This window comes from Lampetra planeri, chromosome 35, assembly GCF_965212315.1.
Source record: "Lampetra planeri chromosome 35, kcLamPlan1.2.h2, whole genome shotgun sequence".
Taxonomy (NCBI): Eukaryota; Metazoa; Chordata; class Hyperoartia; order Petromyzontiformes; family Petromyzontidae; genus Lampetra; species Lampetra planeri.
The window spans coordinates 4,693,291-4,708,905 of record NC_136141.1 but is presented as its reverse complement, the minus strand read 5'-3'; the positions used below and the strand labels follow the sequence as shown (position 1 = coordinate 4,708,905).

The window sequence follows — 15,615 nt, the reverse complement described above, 5'->3', positions numbered from 1 at the left end:
CGCTGTGGCCGGACCCGGGAGCCGCTCCAGCGAGGCCGGGCGCTTTGCGGGTGGTTCGGACGCAGGCCGCTTGGGCACCAAGACAAAGATCCCCCCGTGTAGCCTCAACAGACTGTTGAGACGAGCGCTGTTCGATGGAGGCCAACACGGCACACGTTGAGGGTGGTGTGGCTCGGATCGCGCCCGGCCGCTTCTGTCCTGCCAGTGCTGGGTACTCATTGGAGGCTGAGTTGACCGTGAGGAGACCCAACACCAGTTCGTGAATTAATCGGTGACGTTGGACGCGTGCGGGCATCGCACTCTGGGTCACTGGGTTCGGACAGCGGTGCGCTAACTCACAGACGCACGCACACAAAGGGCGCACGCACGCGAAGCTTCCCACCTGTCCAGGTAGATGGTGCCGTGGAACTTGGGCTTGTTAACGTCCTTGAACATGCCGGCGTCCAGGTTCTCCAGCATGCCGTCCTTCAGCACCTATCGCACGCCGGGGGAGGGACACGATGACAGCGGCCGTCCGTCAAGAGTGGCGGCGGCGTCAATCCGGATGGTTGCCGCCGCGAGGGTCCGGGCCCCCCCCCCCGCCCCCCCCGGTTCGACGTCCGCGTCGTTTACAAAAGCAGAGGCGGAATGCCCGAGGCTCGCCGCCGGTCATGTTCCTCCACGGACCGCACGAGGCCTACGACCGCCTCTTGGCGGTACTAATCGGGCCACTCGAGGGGGAATATTTTCGTCCGGGCAACGACAAGAACGCGGGGTTTCTAATTTTCTCACGCTCGTGAGAAAAAGGAGTGCGAGCCATCATGTTGTTGTTGTCGGACAACGGTCAGGCTCCAGTTAAGCTCTCGTTGCTCGGAAATTTTGATAAAAACGCGGCAGAGGCGAGGGTCAGTGGGTCGCGTACAGATTCGCGAAAGTCCACACCCCGCCGAGCTGCGACGCGTCCAGGAGCGGCGGTCCAGGACGCGGGCTCGTGAACCCCTCTCCCCGCCCTGTTCCGTCGCCTCTCTACCCCTCCTCCTCGTGAGGCAGAAGAGCCCCTCGCCTGCGCCCACTCACCATGGCGAGGTGGAAGATGCCGCCGATGGGACCCAACGCGGCGGCCTCCTTGACGAGGCCGGCGGCGTCGGCCTCGCTGCTGATGTCGCGCGTCGACACGGTCACGCTGATCCCCATCTCGCGCCACTCGCGCACGCGCCGTGCCTGGTAGCCTGCACACGCCGGCAAAGATCACCCCGGTGGAGCCTTGACACACCGCCGCTGGGACAAGTGCCTGGTAAGGCCGGTGCAGCGCACGAAGGGGGTGGGTGACCGGCACCGCGCCCGACCGCCTTTGTCTCCTCAGTGCTATTTACAAGCCTTTCCTAGGCTCAGTTGACCTAGGGGAAGCCCAGTACTTGCTGAGATTTTTGTCACTGATTTGAGCGGCAATTTAACTCGCGCGCATGCACACACAGGCAGTTACGGTTATACAAGGCTTACTGCACACACGAGCACACACATACACGCAACACAAACTCCACGCATGCCGCACGCACGCACACACCCACACACATATACATGCACACACACACATACAAAACTGTGTGCGGAGGGGAACCCCGAAAGGTTGGAGTTCTGTCTGCGCGGGCGGAACGGCACGCTCACCGTTGCGGATGCCGGAGCGCGAGGTGAGCACGATGTTGCGCGCTCCCCTCTCCACCAGGAACTGCGCCAGCTCCAGGCCGAAGCCTCCCAGGCCGCCCGTGATGACGTACGTTTTGCCCGGCGGGCACATGGAACGAGCGAGCGCCGGCACAGCCAGCAGCGGCGCTGGTGAGGCGCCCTTGAGCTCCTCTGGGAGAACCTGGCGGGTCGGGGGGGGGGGGGAACGAGGGCCCCGAGTAAGTCGGCAGGAAGTGAGGTTCACCGGTCGGGTCGGTCAAACCCAGCCGACGAGTAAACGGGAACCAATCCGAACGAGACGGAATGGGACGGCTGTGATACGACAATCCACCTGGCACCTGCACACGCGGCGATTCCATCGCGGGCGCCCTCTCGGGCTGCCACTGCGTCATTAGCAACGCTTTTTGTGTTTAGTTTGTTGCCTTTCCCCCGCACCTCTGATTAGTACGGTCGGCTGCGTACGGTACAAAAGAGTTCAACGTACGTACATTAGCCTCGACCGGCGCTAATCACCACCCGAGCGAGCTCGGGCAAGGGCACGTCGTCGCGAGAAGCGACGAGAGGCCCGGCGGTGGAGACTCCTGACCGAGCGGCAGCCAAAGGAGGACGTCACGCGCGGAGACGGAGCGATGAAATCGGCTTCGCGCGCAGCGGGCGGGCCGTCGCGAGACCGCGAGAAGCGGCGACGGCGCTCGGGGTGAGGAAGGGGGGGGAAAAGGCCTCCGTCCGGCGGCGATTGTCCCGCAGGCCACCTCACCTGCACGACCACCTTGCCGATGTGCTTGCCCTGCGCCATGAAGCGGAAGGCGTCCTCCACTTGCTGGCGCAGGAACACGGTGGTGCGCAGCGGCTTGACGGTGCCGCGCGCGATCCCGTCGCGCAGCAGCGCCGCCACCTCCTCCCACTCGCGGTTGCCCTCCTCGAAGAGCGCGTCCAGCAGGATGCCGTGGAACGCCACGTTCTTCAGGAACAGTGCCATGCCTGCTCCGCCGGTGTGTGGGCAGTGGTGGGGGGGGGGGAGGGCGACGGCACGGGGGGAGACAAAGCGGGCCGGGGGTTAGGGGTCGCCCCGCGGCACTTCGCGTGATCCGTCCGAATTTAAGCGAGCGAGCGAGCATAGGCGAGTCGCACTTCGGTGGTGTCGACTGGGCAGCGTCCGTAGTCATCGTCACGCTCGTCACCCGTCGATAATTCCGTCAACAAAACGAACGCCGCGCGGGGAGCCGCGAGACCGCGAGTGAGGCGGGCGCCAACGCACCGAGCGGGGAGTTGTTGGAGAGGTCGTATTTGCCGATCTCCAGGAAGCGCCCGTGCCGCGCGAGGCAGCGCAGGCTGGCCTGCAGCTTCTCCTCGGCCAGGGAGTTGAGCACGAGGTCCACTCCTGCCACACACGCACGCACACGTTTAATGGCGAACATCCATTGGGAACACGCACGCATAGGCACACGTACAGCGTACACACCGGCACTGGACACGCATAAACGTACGGGTGCGCGGACACAACAGTTGCAAGCAGAGGGATGGTGACATTGACTCTGTTGGTGCTGCAGACATTGGTGGTGTTTGCGTTGATGGTTCTGCAGCTGCTGCTTATGGCTGTGTTGGTGGTGGCGTTGGTGATGTTGGCACAGTAGTTGGCACAGTAGGGAGCGCAGATTGTGCTTCTGTCAGCCATGTCAATCGGTCAAGCCACAGCACTAGAGTCTGTCCCGTGACCTCCAGCAAGCCTTCCACACTTCAAGTGGCCTCAAAGTGCACCTAGCCTGGCACAAACACTGTGGTGACATCACCACCAATTATTGGTGGTGTTGGTGGTAGTGGTGGTGTTGGTGTTGGTTGTGGTGTGGACGTCACCTTTGCCATTGGTTGCCTTGAGGACGTGCTGCTCGAACGTGGTGTCGCGGGAGTTTGCGAAGGCCTCGTTCTTCAGCTGGGGGAAGGTTTTCTGCAGGTAGGCGCGCTTCTCCGCCGAGCCTTTGCACGCACACACACAACACGCGCGACACGTGTCCAGACAAGTTCACTGATTCCGTCGTCTGTGATGCACCGCGGTCGTCCGGTGGCAATTACCACGGGGGCAGCTCCTTCCACTTCATACGGCAGTGTTCTCCCGTTTCACATTTTACGTGTGTCACATGTGTTTTTAATATAATAATGTTTTATCATCGTCCCATCTGCTCATGTGACCTGGCTGTTGAATCTACCCTTCAGAGTTCAGTCCAAGCTCTCTCTCTCTCTCTTTTCCCACTCGTTGGTGCAGATTCTAGACGGGCGTTCTCAGTCCGGCTTCTTTGCACCTGCTGGACAGCTCGCCCTGCTTAAGTTTAATGAACGTGACTGACAGCGCCGGCTGGCCCTGAGAGATTCCCACCGACGCAACACCATAGTACCCCGGCTCTCGCACGATGTCCGTGATGCAGTCAAGTTTAGTCTGCTGATGGTCGACGAGCTGTACACGATGCACCACCACGGTGCGTACTGCGAGCGTTCAGGGTTTCATCGCAATCGTCCTCGCCGCGTTTCGACATCGCGGAGTAGCACCACCAGTCGCGGAGTTAAGGGCACCCCTGGAAAAATTAGTGGCCCAGAAATAAAAATATATAATTTCCACGGCCATTTTATATTATTTCGTACCCCGGGGTACCGCCATAAGGATCCTCTGTGAAAAAGAGCTTTATAGCTCCTGCAGTGTAACTAAAGATTCGGATTCTATAAAATTAAATATTCTAAATTTCGATTTAAAGCTTTCGTGACTGCAGGGATTCATCTTCTTGGTTCTTTCGGTAAAGTCACGTAGAAGGGAAATAATAAAATAATAAAAATAAAACATAAAATACAATTCTCACGACGTTTCGGCCACAACGCAAGCAGCCGTCCTCAGGTGAAGAACAGGTCTGTCGGAAAGACAGCGTCTGAATCTTTCCGACAGACCTGTTCTTCACCTGAGGACAGCTGCTTGCGTTGTGGCCGAAACGTCGTGAGAATTGTATGTTAGTATGTTTTTTATTATTTAATTATTTCCCTTCTACGTGACTTTACCGAAAGAACCAAGAAGATAAAACATTCTGTTTGCGCGAGCGCCAGCTAGCGATGCAGGCGGTTGAGCTGGAGCGCGGGCGGGCGGGCGAACCAACAGGCGAGTGAGCGAGCGAGTGAGCGAGTGAGCGAGCGAGCGAGCCGGCCTCACCGACGGTGGTGTAGACGGTGCAGCCCATGCTGAGCGCGATGGCGATGGCCGCCTGGCCGACGCCCCCGGAGCCCGAGTGGATGAGCACGCTCTCCCCGCGCCGCATGCGCCCGCGCACCAGCAGCGCATAGATCGCCGTGGCGTACACCACCGGCACGGACGAGGCCTGCTCCAGGCTCCTGCGACGCGAGCGCGGGTGGGTGCGGGAGGGTGGTTAGAGGCAGCGTCGGCTTCACGGCAGCAAAATGTTCCCGCGTCCACAATTGGCAACGTTTAACCACGGCCGACTCGCGATTGCCCTTGGGGAGATCGTCCGGGTGGAGGATTAACCGCGCTGATGAAATAAATGCAAAAATGTATTTACGTGCAGTTACCAAAAAACAAAGATCCCCCGTATAGCCTTAACAGACTGTTGGGGCAAGTGGTGTTAGCGAGTAGCACCTGTGAAGCCCGGCACGGCACGCGAGGGGGTGCGTGGCCGGCACCACGCCCGGCCGCCTTTGTCTCGCACAAACACACACACGCACACTTCCACACACTTCCACACACTTCCACACGCACGCACGCTTGCGTACGCACCAGGTCTTGGGCACGTCCCAGAGGAAGCGCTTGTCGGCATCCACCACGGTGGCCAGGCCTCGCGCAGGCAGCAGCCCCATCACCCGCTTGCCCTGGGGGTCGCGACCCGAGAACTCCATACCCAGCATGCAGTGCTGCAGGGAGAGGTCACCTGGGCACAGCGAGGGGGTGGGTGGCGGGTGGGGAGGAGCGACGATGTCAAGCGACGGAGCAGGCGAGTTGTCCGGGCCGTGAGCGCTTGCGTAGTGCCCCTGGGTGACGCGGAGATGAGAGCAGGGGGATCGGCTCGCGTGCGCAAGCGACGGCGTGGGGAGGAATTCACGCAGCAGTGGATAGGTCACGTCATCGGGATTGTTTGAGCGTGCTTCACCGCACCGATCATTGCGGGTTTGGTGAAGGTGGGGGGGCATCGGCAGCAATTGTGTTTCGCCCAGCGCGCAGCCCCTCCATCCCCCACGACAACGTGTTCGTGCACGGTGGGTGCCCACGCGAGCACTGCGCAGGCTTTACCACGTGGCTTAGCCGATGGGTCCGGGCGCGCACTGCGGGTGATCCGATGACAGGCACTCCCCATCAACGCTCGAGGGAATGTACCGACCCGCGACGCAGCCGCGACGCGTCGATTCAAACAGATCGGGCAAATGCCTACCCACGCCCAAGTCGCTGCCGGCGCCGGCCAAGCGCCAGCCAAGCGCCAGCGCGCTCCACCTCTCCTGCCGTAGCCAGACGCCGGCACGCTCCACCTCGCGCGGCACGGCGCGGCGCTCTCTCACCGGGGATGGCGTCGGGCGGCAGCTTGCCGGTGGCCAGCATGATGTCGCGGAAATTGAGCGAGGCGTAGTAGACGCGGCACAGCTGCACCATGCTGGAGCTGCTGCTGCGGAAGTGGCGCAGCGGCGACGCGATCCAGGCGAGCGAGGAGAGGTCCCCGCGGGTCAGCACGTTCACGTACGCGTACTCCGTCGCCACCGAGGCCCCGCTGGCGCCGCCTGCGATGACACGAACCGCACGCGAGAGCCGCCGACGTCAGGCGGCGCGCACGGGCGCAGGGGGAAGCCCCCGAACGTCAGACGAGCACGCGACCGAACGTTCTAGACGGATGATCCGGAACGCTCGGCTAGCACACGATCGACTCGTGCAATGTACTCCGGACCAGCTCGGACCTCGTCAGCATAGTCTGGTTTGTTAAACAAATATTACTGGAGTCTGTTCTGGGTTTAGAGGGGGGGGCGAGTGATGGGGGGGGGGGGGGGGCTTATGGGCACAGGCGGCGTCTTCGTCGGTGGTTACCGGCTGGAATCAGCTGGTGCCGGAAGGAGCCCCAGACGCCGTCGCGCCACACGTTCATCACCAAGTCCTTCTGAGTGAGCGCTGCCGGGATGGAGGACGAGGGCAGACTCGGCGATTTAGAGCCGGCCTCCAGGTTGCTGACGAACAGAGACCTGCGAGAGAGAGGAGAGAGGCGCGACCGTCACGCTGGTACCACGTTCCCATGACCGCTGGGAAGCTGCTGCCACTACGCAGGTTGTTCGCAGTTGGGCTGTACAGCTCTCCGACGTGTTTTCTGATCGTACTGCACGCTGTTCGACACGATGTCTGACATTTTGGCACGGACGCACACGCGCGCACACACACCTGATGCGCTGGCCGCCGGGTTCTTGGCGCAGGCAGTTCACCATCCCCACGATGCCAGAGTGAGCGCAGGCAGTGGACGTGAGGAACACGGGCACCTCCGACTCCGCCAGCAGCTCGTCCTGCTCCCAGCGCAGCCCACACACACACACGCAGAGACACGCACGCACACACACGTGTCAGCACTCCGCCAACCACGTCCACCGTCTAGTGTTCAGTAGTCTCGCAGGCGTCCATGCCAGAGTTCTTCACTGAAAAACAAGTCGGCGTGTGCTGGGGGGCCACGTACAGATGTCAGGGCCGCCCAGGTCACGGGGCAGGGGTGCAAGAGGCACGAACTTTCCCCATGCCTCACACAAAAGAGGGCCCCGCACAGAGGACTTATTTTGTCATCACTAATTAATAAGGGGACCGCGATGCAGCATCCTACGCTGGGCCTCCATCCCCGGGCCTCCAGGATCCTGACAAAACGCCGTGACGTCGCGACGAACGTACGTGCGATCGCTTCCCTGTCTGCAGGTCTCCCTCTCTCGCTTACCTCGCTGCTATCTACACCACCAATCTCTGTCTACGTCTCAGGGTGTCATGTCTCTCTACAAGTTCCAATGGGTCCCGCTCAAATTCAAACAACGCCTTGGCTCTGACCAGGTAGATCGCCACGCTGCCCACTGTTCTGCATCGCAGTCCTGCGGCAGAGCGAGCGGGGGCTCGAGGGTTAAAATCCTAGGCCGGCGGTTGGCTCGGCCTGCCATCACAACCGCGGTCTGTAAAACGACCACCGCTTTGTGGTGGAAGTCAACGGTGGATGTTCTACGCTCAGACCGCGCGCCCGTCACGGGAACGTGGAACGTCCACCACCGGTCACAGGGCACCTGTGCGCGCCGGTGCCTCGGCGTGCGTGATTGAGACCGCCGCGGTGCGTCGCACCTTCAGCTGCTCCACCCATCCGTAGGCGAGGTCGTCCACGGACAGCGCCAGCGCCGCTGCTGCCGCCTTCCCGGCCGATGTCTTGCGGGCGAGGAAGATGGCCGAGCCGAAGAAGGAGGTCTTCTTGGAAACGAGGGTCAGGCTCGCGGCCTTCAGCGCCGCCTCCCACTCCGCCTGCGGACCGGCGTGGTGGTGCAGTACGGTCAAGGGGGCCACGGAGGCGAGACGCTAACTGCTTCGCCTGGTATACAGGAGGCCGTGGGTTCGATCCCAATATATTTGAAGTGGATTTTACTCTGGGTCCTCCGGTTTTCCCCTCCACATTTAGAATCGAAATCACAAATTTATTGGACTATTTGGCTGCTATAAATGTTCACAGGAAAAGCCGCTTGATTGGGCTATCATTTGTGATAGCCAGGTCGCTTCTGAGTAAAGAGCTATGTAGCTCAGTGGGCCTTAGCTGATTAAATTAAAAAAAAAACGGGTTTATAGTTTAAGCGAAGGGTTTGAAATGCTTCCTGCCTTGCGAGTGGCGGCCGAGTGGCGGCGCGCTCCCCGCTCGTCGCGGCGGAGAGAGATTAGCAGCTCGAGCCCAGCGACCGCCCCGGTGAATACTGCGGGCGCGTTACACCCCAACGTTTGCTTCGCGGCGGACGTTAACGACCCCCGCGCCATCATCAAGAGTAGGCCATGCGTGCGGGGTAACGCTGGGCGGCAACCGTGCGTCCACCTTCAAGCGACCCGCTACGTACGGCGCGCAAGAAGTTCAACGCACGTGCGTACGTACAGCCGGCAGCCCCGCCCGCGCGCTCACCCGCGTGAGCGTCGTGCACTGGTCGGGGATGCGCCCCGTCAGCAGCCCCACGGCGTCGCCGAGCGGCGCTCCGGCGCAGACGGCATGCAGCAGCAGGAAGCCGCCCTCCTTGAGCGCGCCGGCCATGTTGCCGAGCGAATCGGCGGCGGCGGCGCCGAGCGAGCGGCCGGCCAGGTCGCAGACCAGCAGGTCGGCGGCGGGCGCGGGCGAGCCGGACTGCGCCGGGTCCCACTGCGCCGTCGTCACCCCCATCTCGTCCAGCTGTTCCTTAGAGGCGGCGAGGGCTTCGGGGGCGGCGTCGGTGGCGACGTAGTCGAGCTGCACCATGGGGTGCGTGTTGAGCAGCGGCACGACGCGTGCATACAGCTTGCCCTCGCCCGACAGCACCTGCGCGGGGAAGCGGACACCACGGCGGACATCGCGGCGGTGACGACGACAAATCGACGTGTAGCGCGTTTGGTATTTGCGCCGTTCCGACGGGACCAAGGGCTGTCGCGGGTTAGCTGTGCGTCGCAGATGGGCACAGTCTGCCGGTAGGAGGCGATTTTGCGATAATTATTTTTTGGCCAATTTAGCAATTTACGGATAATTTCAAATGAATTTCGATTTAAAGCTTTCGTGACTGCAGGGATTCATCTTCTTGGTTCTTTCGGTAAAGTCACTTTGTGAGAATTATTTTATGTTTTATTTTTTCCCTTCTACGTGACTTTACCGAAAGAACCAAGAAGATGAATTTCAAATGAGTGGTAAATTTTTATGGTGACCCTAGCACACTGCTGGGACCAGTCATCGGCAAGTCCAATCAGCTCCAGATCATCCCGCACCACATCAGCCTCATTTGCAAGAGTGACCTGGGGCAGTCGACCGCCAGCAGGGAGCAATGATTGCTACTGTGCGTGTTTAATCCCAATCGAGTAATTTTGCAGTGTCATTTTCCAATGACACCACCACGTGAATGACGTCAGGGGATCTTGAACACCCACTGTGAGTGAATCAGATGGCAGGGAACATTATTCTGGTTATTATATTTGCAGCTCAATTCCAACCCTGAACCTCTGCAACAAGTGGCGAGCACGCTGACCACCGGGCCTCATCACCGCCCAAACCGGCACAGTCCACGCGGCACACACAACCACCCACCCACCCAACCCACCCCACCCACCCAACTCACCCACCCAACCCACCCAACCCAACCCACCCAACCCAACCCACCCAACCCACCCAACCCACCCCAACCTACCCACCCAACCCACCCACCCAACCAACCCACCCAACCCACCCACCCAACCCACCCACTCAACCCACCCAACCCACCCACCCAACCCACCCAACCCACCCAACCCACCCCACCCAACCCACCTCGGTGATTTTCAGCCTCTTGCTGGTGGAGTTCTCCAGCACAACGTCCAGGCAGTTCTTGAGCACGGGGCCGTCGAGCAGCGCGGAGAGCAGCGCGTCGTGGGAGAGCCGCCCCCGCTCGCGCGCCATGGTGGCCGTGACCTCGCCCAGGAAGCTGCCGTTGTGCGAGAGGTCGCGCACCGTGCGCAGCACCGACAGCAGGCCCCGCTCCGACTCCTTCTCCGCGTCGAGCGGCGGCACCTCCGCGTCCGCGCCCGAGCCGATGACCGCGTCGTCAAGGCCGGACACGGGGAACTTGATGCCGTGGCTGCGGAACTTGGCGATGACCTCCCGGAGGCACTCTGGGGGTGCGAGCGGAAAAGCGGGGGGTGGCAAGGGGGGGGGGAGAGCAGCTTTGATACTGTGTAGCGGACGGCCACAAGCCACGCCAGCCAGCCCGAGCTTGCTGCCGTGTGGAAATGTGGTTACGTGGTTAATGGCAAGAGCCGATTATCCGTTTGGAACCTCATTTGCCAGTAAGAAAATATGATAATTGTTTTTTACCCTTTTATCTGGCAACAAAGCTGACACCTTTTGGCGTCATCTGGTCCAACACCGTGTGAGACTAGGCTCTAAGGAAAGCTGTCTCGGGTGTGGACCAATCAATTTCAAGGACAGTGCATACATTATCAGAGTTGTGTTTTTTGTTTGCATTCCGACTGCAGGTATTGTGGTCAATGCAAACATGACTCCTTGTAAAAAAAGGTGTCAGTTTAGTTGCCAGATAAAAGGGGAAAAGAACTATTATCAGCCGATTATCCGTTTGACTGGTCGACCGATGTACGAGGCTTGGTGACGTCATCATTATCGGTCGCATCACGGCGGGCGTGGCTTCCGGGAGGGGAGGTTGGATGTCAATTAGAATTTGTCGTCAGTAATCGACAAATTGTTCCGGCTCTCTTCCTAGATTTGAAGCTTTCGTGACTGCAAGGATTCATACTCTTAGCTTTTTCGGTAAAGTCACGTAGGTAAAAAATGAAATAAAAATTAATAAAAAAATAATAAAAATAAATATTATTTTATTTTTATTAATTTTTATTAAAATGTTTACCTACGTGACTTTACCGAAAAAACTAAGAGTATGTTCCGGCTCTGGCAATGGCGCTCATCGAGCTGAGACAGCAGCGTTTGTATCCAGGCGCTAGCGGACGGTTGACGGTGGTGGGGTGGCGGCTCTCACGACGGACCCCGCAAATCGGGCTCACCAGTGCAGCTGCGCTGGTAGGCGTGCAGCGAGGCGTGGCGCCCGGCGTCGGCAAGCAGGTCCTGCTGGTCGTAGGGCACGAAGTGGAACTCCTCCAGCACTGGCGGTGCCTGCTGCTGCTGGCGCCGTGGGGCCTGCGTGGCGTGCAGCCCCGAGATCTCCACGCCGCCGGCCACTGTCCGGTCCAGCACACGGTCCACCGACACCTCCACCGCTGTCGGGACAGAGGTGCAGTGTATTTGTACACGGACTTTTAAAAAGTGTTTTTGTTCACCCCCTCGTGTGCCGTGCCGGTCTTCATAGGTGCTCGCTAACGGCACTTTCCCCAACAGCCTGTGTAGCTCACTCGGGGCGATCTTTGTCCTCGTTCATGTGTCCCATTTTTACATGCATGCGTGCGTGCCTGCATATCCCCGTGTGTGTACGTGATCACGTGTCCAGGTCTGCATGCACGCCCATGCTGACGTGTATATCAGCATTTCAGTCGGTCGTTCATTGAGCTAAGAAGCTCTTTGTGGCTCAACAGTCCGGTCAAGGCTACCCGGGGGACCTTTGTCTTTGTGCCCACACGTGCGCGCGTGCGCGTACCCGTGCGTCCGTCCCCGCCCTGCGCGGCGCGTGCCGCGTGCGCCTCGGGGTCGATGAAGACGGAGCGCACGCGCGTGGGCAAGCGCAGGCTGCGGCCCTGCAGGCCCAGCACCAGCATCTGCAGCATCGCGTCCAGGAACGGCACCCAGTTGCCGTCCCACGCCAGCCGTCCCTCCGAGCCTGGATGGAGGGGGGGGAGAGGGCGCAGCGGGTCAGAGTCGGGAGATAATGCATCCTCCGCGCGGCAACAGCGAAGAGACACGAAGAGAGAGCGAGAAGAGGAGGAGGATGCGGTGAAGCTTTGCGGAGGGGCGCGCCGTGCATGGAGAGCAGACGCCATGGTGGTGCTGGCAAGCCCGTGGGCCCCACGGGGCCGGCACGGTCCACGACTTCACTTAATTGGGACCGCGGCCGCAGGAAACAGCTAAATATATATAAAAGCAATACATTTTTCTACGGCCATCACTGTAATCGGTTACGAGAGGGGATCATTTTCTTCGTGGCAAAAATGACGCTGTGCTTAACAATTTTTGCGCCACGTGCAGTGACTTGTATTTCAGGGGCCCCTTGTAGTGAAAGATGTGAAGCAGGTGTGTGTGTGCTCTTCAATGCGTGGCCCACCATCGGCATTTTAAAGTCTTATTCCGTGATGCTATGGGATCGTGTTGCTATGAGAAGAGTAATTATGCGGAGAGGCTACGGTTAGGTGTAGCCATGAGGTGGAGGCTACGCGGGGTGGTGACGAAGCTATGGGGCGGCGAGGCTACGGACTTAGCGAGGCTACGCTCCGCGTTTAGCGACGCCACGCGAGAGGCGACGCCGTGTGACCGACGACAACGACGACGAGGCTCTCGGCCTTGCAGCGCTGCCGTCCCCACCACCGCCTCCCTGCGCCGCGAGCCTCACCGCTGTTGTTGGCCTGCAGGATGCCCTGGAAGGTGGGCCCGTAGTCGTACCCACGGAGCCTCAGCTCCTTGTACACCTCGCTGGCCGACAGCGGCAGCTCCGATTCCGGCTTGGCGTCCGGCACGGCCGCGATGCGGCTCCGCAGGTTCTCCAGCGCCGTGTCTTCCGGAATGTACACCTTGCCTGGGGGCGGGGGGGGGGTCACGTTTTGAGCAGGAATCCGCTTCGGCTCCGTCGAGTTGGAACCAGACGACAGTTCCCCGTTGGCGAATGAGTGAAAGAATGGATGGATGAGCGGATGGATGAGCGGATGGATGAGCGGGTGGATGGATGAGCGGGTGGATGGATGAGCGGGTGGATGGATGAGCGGGTGGATGGATGAGCGGCTGGATGGATGAGCGGCTGGATGGATGAGCGGGTGGATGGATGAGCGGGTGGATGGATGAGCGGATGGATGGATGAGCGGATGGATGGATGAGCGGATGGATGAGCGGATGGATTGGATGAGCGGATGATTCCGTACCGCTCACAGCCAGGTTCTCGCCCTCGGACACCTCGAACCGGTTTGAGGACGGCATGAGGCGGACCTCCAGCTGCACGGAGCCTGCACGGGGTCGGACGTACGCACGCAGACACACACGCACATACACACACGTGCATACACGCATGCACACAGACACACTCATTAATGGACTTGACCAAACATCAGACTCGGTCGAGCATTTTTGGGAAAGTAATGGGAATCTCTCATATTGCACACACTTGTGCTTTGTCCCTCGACGGATCCCGGTTTGTTGTAGTGTAGCGCCGAGTGCTCTGGTGGCTGGTTACGTGTGCACGTTGAACTTCTCCCACACCGTACATAGCCAACCGTGCTAATCGGAGGCGTGGAGCGGTTGCGTTAGGACGTGCGCGCCGAGAGTTGGCACCGACGAAGGTTCTGCATCTCCTCCGATTGGGTGAAATTCGGACACGCCCACCCAGCGCTCGGCGCGGCTGCCCCTTCGGGACCATCGGCTCACGTTAGCCACGACGCGCTCCGGGCTGCCGACGCGTCGTTCGATTGAAGGGCGCTCTCTCTGTAGCGCTCTCCCCACCGACCGCAGCACCCCTGGTGTGATGAGGGAGGGGCACACGCTCACCAGCCTTGGGCAGGATAGTAGCGCGGTGGATGGTGACGTCCTCGAACACGACGGGCAGCGTCTCGGAGGAGAGCCCCGCCTGGCGCAGCAGCGCTCGCCACGCCAGCACCATGTAGCCCGTGGCAGGGTACAACACGCGTCCGTCGATGCAGTGACCCAGCAGGTAGCTGTCTGGGGACTCGGGGCTGGTGTCTGCGGGGAGCGGCAGGGGTGGGGGGAGACGCGCGGCGGCAACACGAGTTACGGGGACACCGAGGCGAGGTGAGAAAACCGTCGCCGTTATTCTTGTCGGGGTCCGTCTCGCGCTCCGCGGTGAGACACGATTGCGGCACCGGGAGGAACGGCGACGGCTTGCGGACACGCTCGTCCGGCAGCAGATTGATCCTGGCTACTGCGGATGATGTGCGTGGACGAGTGATTGTGTTGGAACGGTGAAGTGTGGCGACGGATGGGGGAGGCCTTAATCCAGTAGCGGATAGATCACGGTTGACGATGCTGCTGATGATGCTGATGAGTGAGATAGTCGCTTCACAGGACAGGAGTGGATAATCCATGGCTGATGATGCAGCAATCACCATGATGACGGTGCTGATGATTACGATGGTGACGACTATGACAATTGTGGTGCAGACGATGGCGGTGCAGGCGATGACGATGACGACGATGATTTACGCGAGCGTCTCACCGATGTTGAAGACGACGGCACCGCCGCCCCCGCCGGAGCCCGAGGGGAAGTCCTCGGCGCGCGGCACGTCCCACGTCTGCGAGTGGTCCCACACGACGTGCGGCGAGATGAGCGGCGTCCCGGCCTGCACCGGGAACTGGGTCCCCTCTTCCTGGTACAGCTTGTTGGGGTCAGGGTTCACCCTGGTGCGGGGAACATCGGTGCGCCACGGTGGCGAGATGTTAACTACCTCGCCTGATATACAGGAGGTCATGGGTGTATTTGGAGATTGCGTGTTTCTCTCCCCGTGATCGTGCGGATATTTCTACGGGGCCTCCGGTTTTTCCCTCCATTTAGAATCATGCGTTTTAGAGTATTTGGCTGCTATAAATTTCCACATCATAAGCCACCTCGTCGGGCTATCATTTTGTTTAGTGTAACATTCCCGCGCGGAAACATTCCAGATATTTTGGATTGTTCACGTGACGTAAGCGTCCAGCGAGTCCGTGCGCTAAGGAAACCGGTGTCGCGTGACGACACGCGTGTATGTGAGGGTCAGCGTGTGTGTGTGTGGAGCGAGCCGTACCCGCTGATGTAGAGCTTCCCCACACTGTTGAGGAAGAAGCGAAGGTTGTCCTTCTGGTCGCGCTTCATCAGGGGAATGAACGAACACGTGGGCTTCAGGCTGCGCTTCAAGATCGCCTGGGGAGGGAGATGGCACATGGCACGGCACGCATGTCACATGAGTGGCATGGCACACACACACTGACCCTTACACACACACTGACACACTGACACTCACACCCCGACCCTCACATACACACTGACCCTTACACACACTGACACACTCACACACACCCCGACCCTCACATACACACTGACCCTTACACACACTGACACACTCACACACAC

General features: G+C 60.1%; 1 protein-coding gene across 1 annotated transcript in view; it reads right to left on the bottom strand.

Moving 5' to 3' along the window:
- FASN (fatty acid synthase) overlaps positions 1 to 15,615 on the bottom strand; it is a 41,062-nt gene that overhangs the window by 6,169 nt on the left and 19,278 nt on the right. Inside the window, exons 14-34 of the mRNA XM_078611029.1 lie at positions 15,290 to 15,405; positions 14,725 to 14,906; positions 14,040 to 14,231; positions 13,421 to 13,501; positions 12,898 to 13,080; positions 11,992 to 12,171; positions 11,405 to 11,617; positions 10,161 to 10,501; positions 8,802 to 9,188; positions 7,988 to 8,161; positions 7,064 to 7,182; positions 6,719 to 6,870; positions 6,202 to 6,417; positions 5,429 to 5,579; positions 4,850 to 5,028; positions 3,517 to 3,636; positions 2,921 to 3,043; positions 2,420 to 2,643; positions 1,645 to 1,843; positions 1,057 to 1,208; positions 383 to 474 (exon numbers count right to left, since the gene is read on the bottom strand). Coding sequence (XP_078467155.1) covers positions 383 to 474; positions 1,057 to 1,208; positions 1,645 to 1,843; positions 2,420 to 2,643; positions 2,921 to 3,043; positions 3,517 to 3,636; positions 4,850 to 5,028; positions 5,429 to 5,579; positions 6,202 to 6,417; positions 6,719 to 6,870; positions 7,064 to 7,182; positions 7,988 to 8,161; positions 8,802 to 9,188; positions 10,161 to 10,501; positions 11,405 to 11,617; positions 11,992 to 12,171; positions 12,898 to 13,080; positions 13,421 to 13,501; positions 14,040 to 14,231; positions 14,725 to 14,906; positions 15,290 to 15,405 — 3,776 coding nt within the window. The remainder of the gene's footprint in view (positions 1 to 382; positions 475 to 1,056; positions 1,209 to 1,644; positions 1,844 to 2,419; positions 2,644 to 2,920; positions 3,044 to 3,516; positions 3,637 to 4,849; positions 5,029 to 5,428; positions 5,580 to 6,201; positions 6,418 to 6,718; positions 6,871 to 7,063; positions 7,183 to 7,987; positions 8,162 to 8,801; positions 9,189 to 10,160; positions 10,502 to 11,404; positions 11,618 to 11,991; positions 12,172 to 12,897; positions 13,081 to 13,420; positions 13,502 to 14,039; positions 14,232 to 14,724; positions 14,907 to 15,289; positions 15,406 to 15,615) is intronic.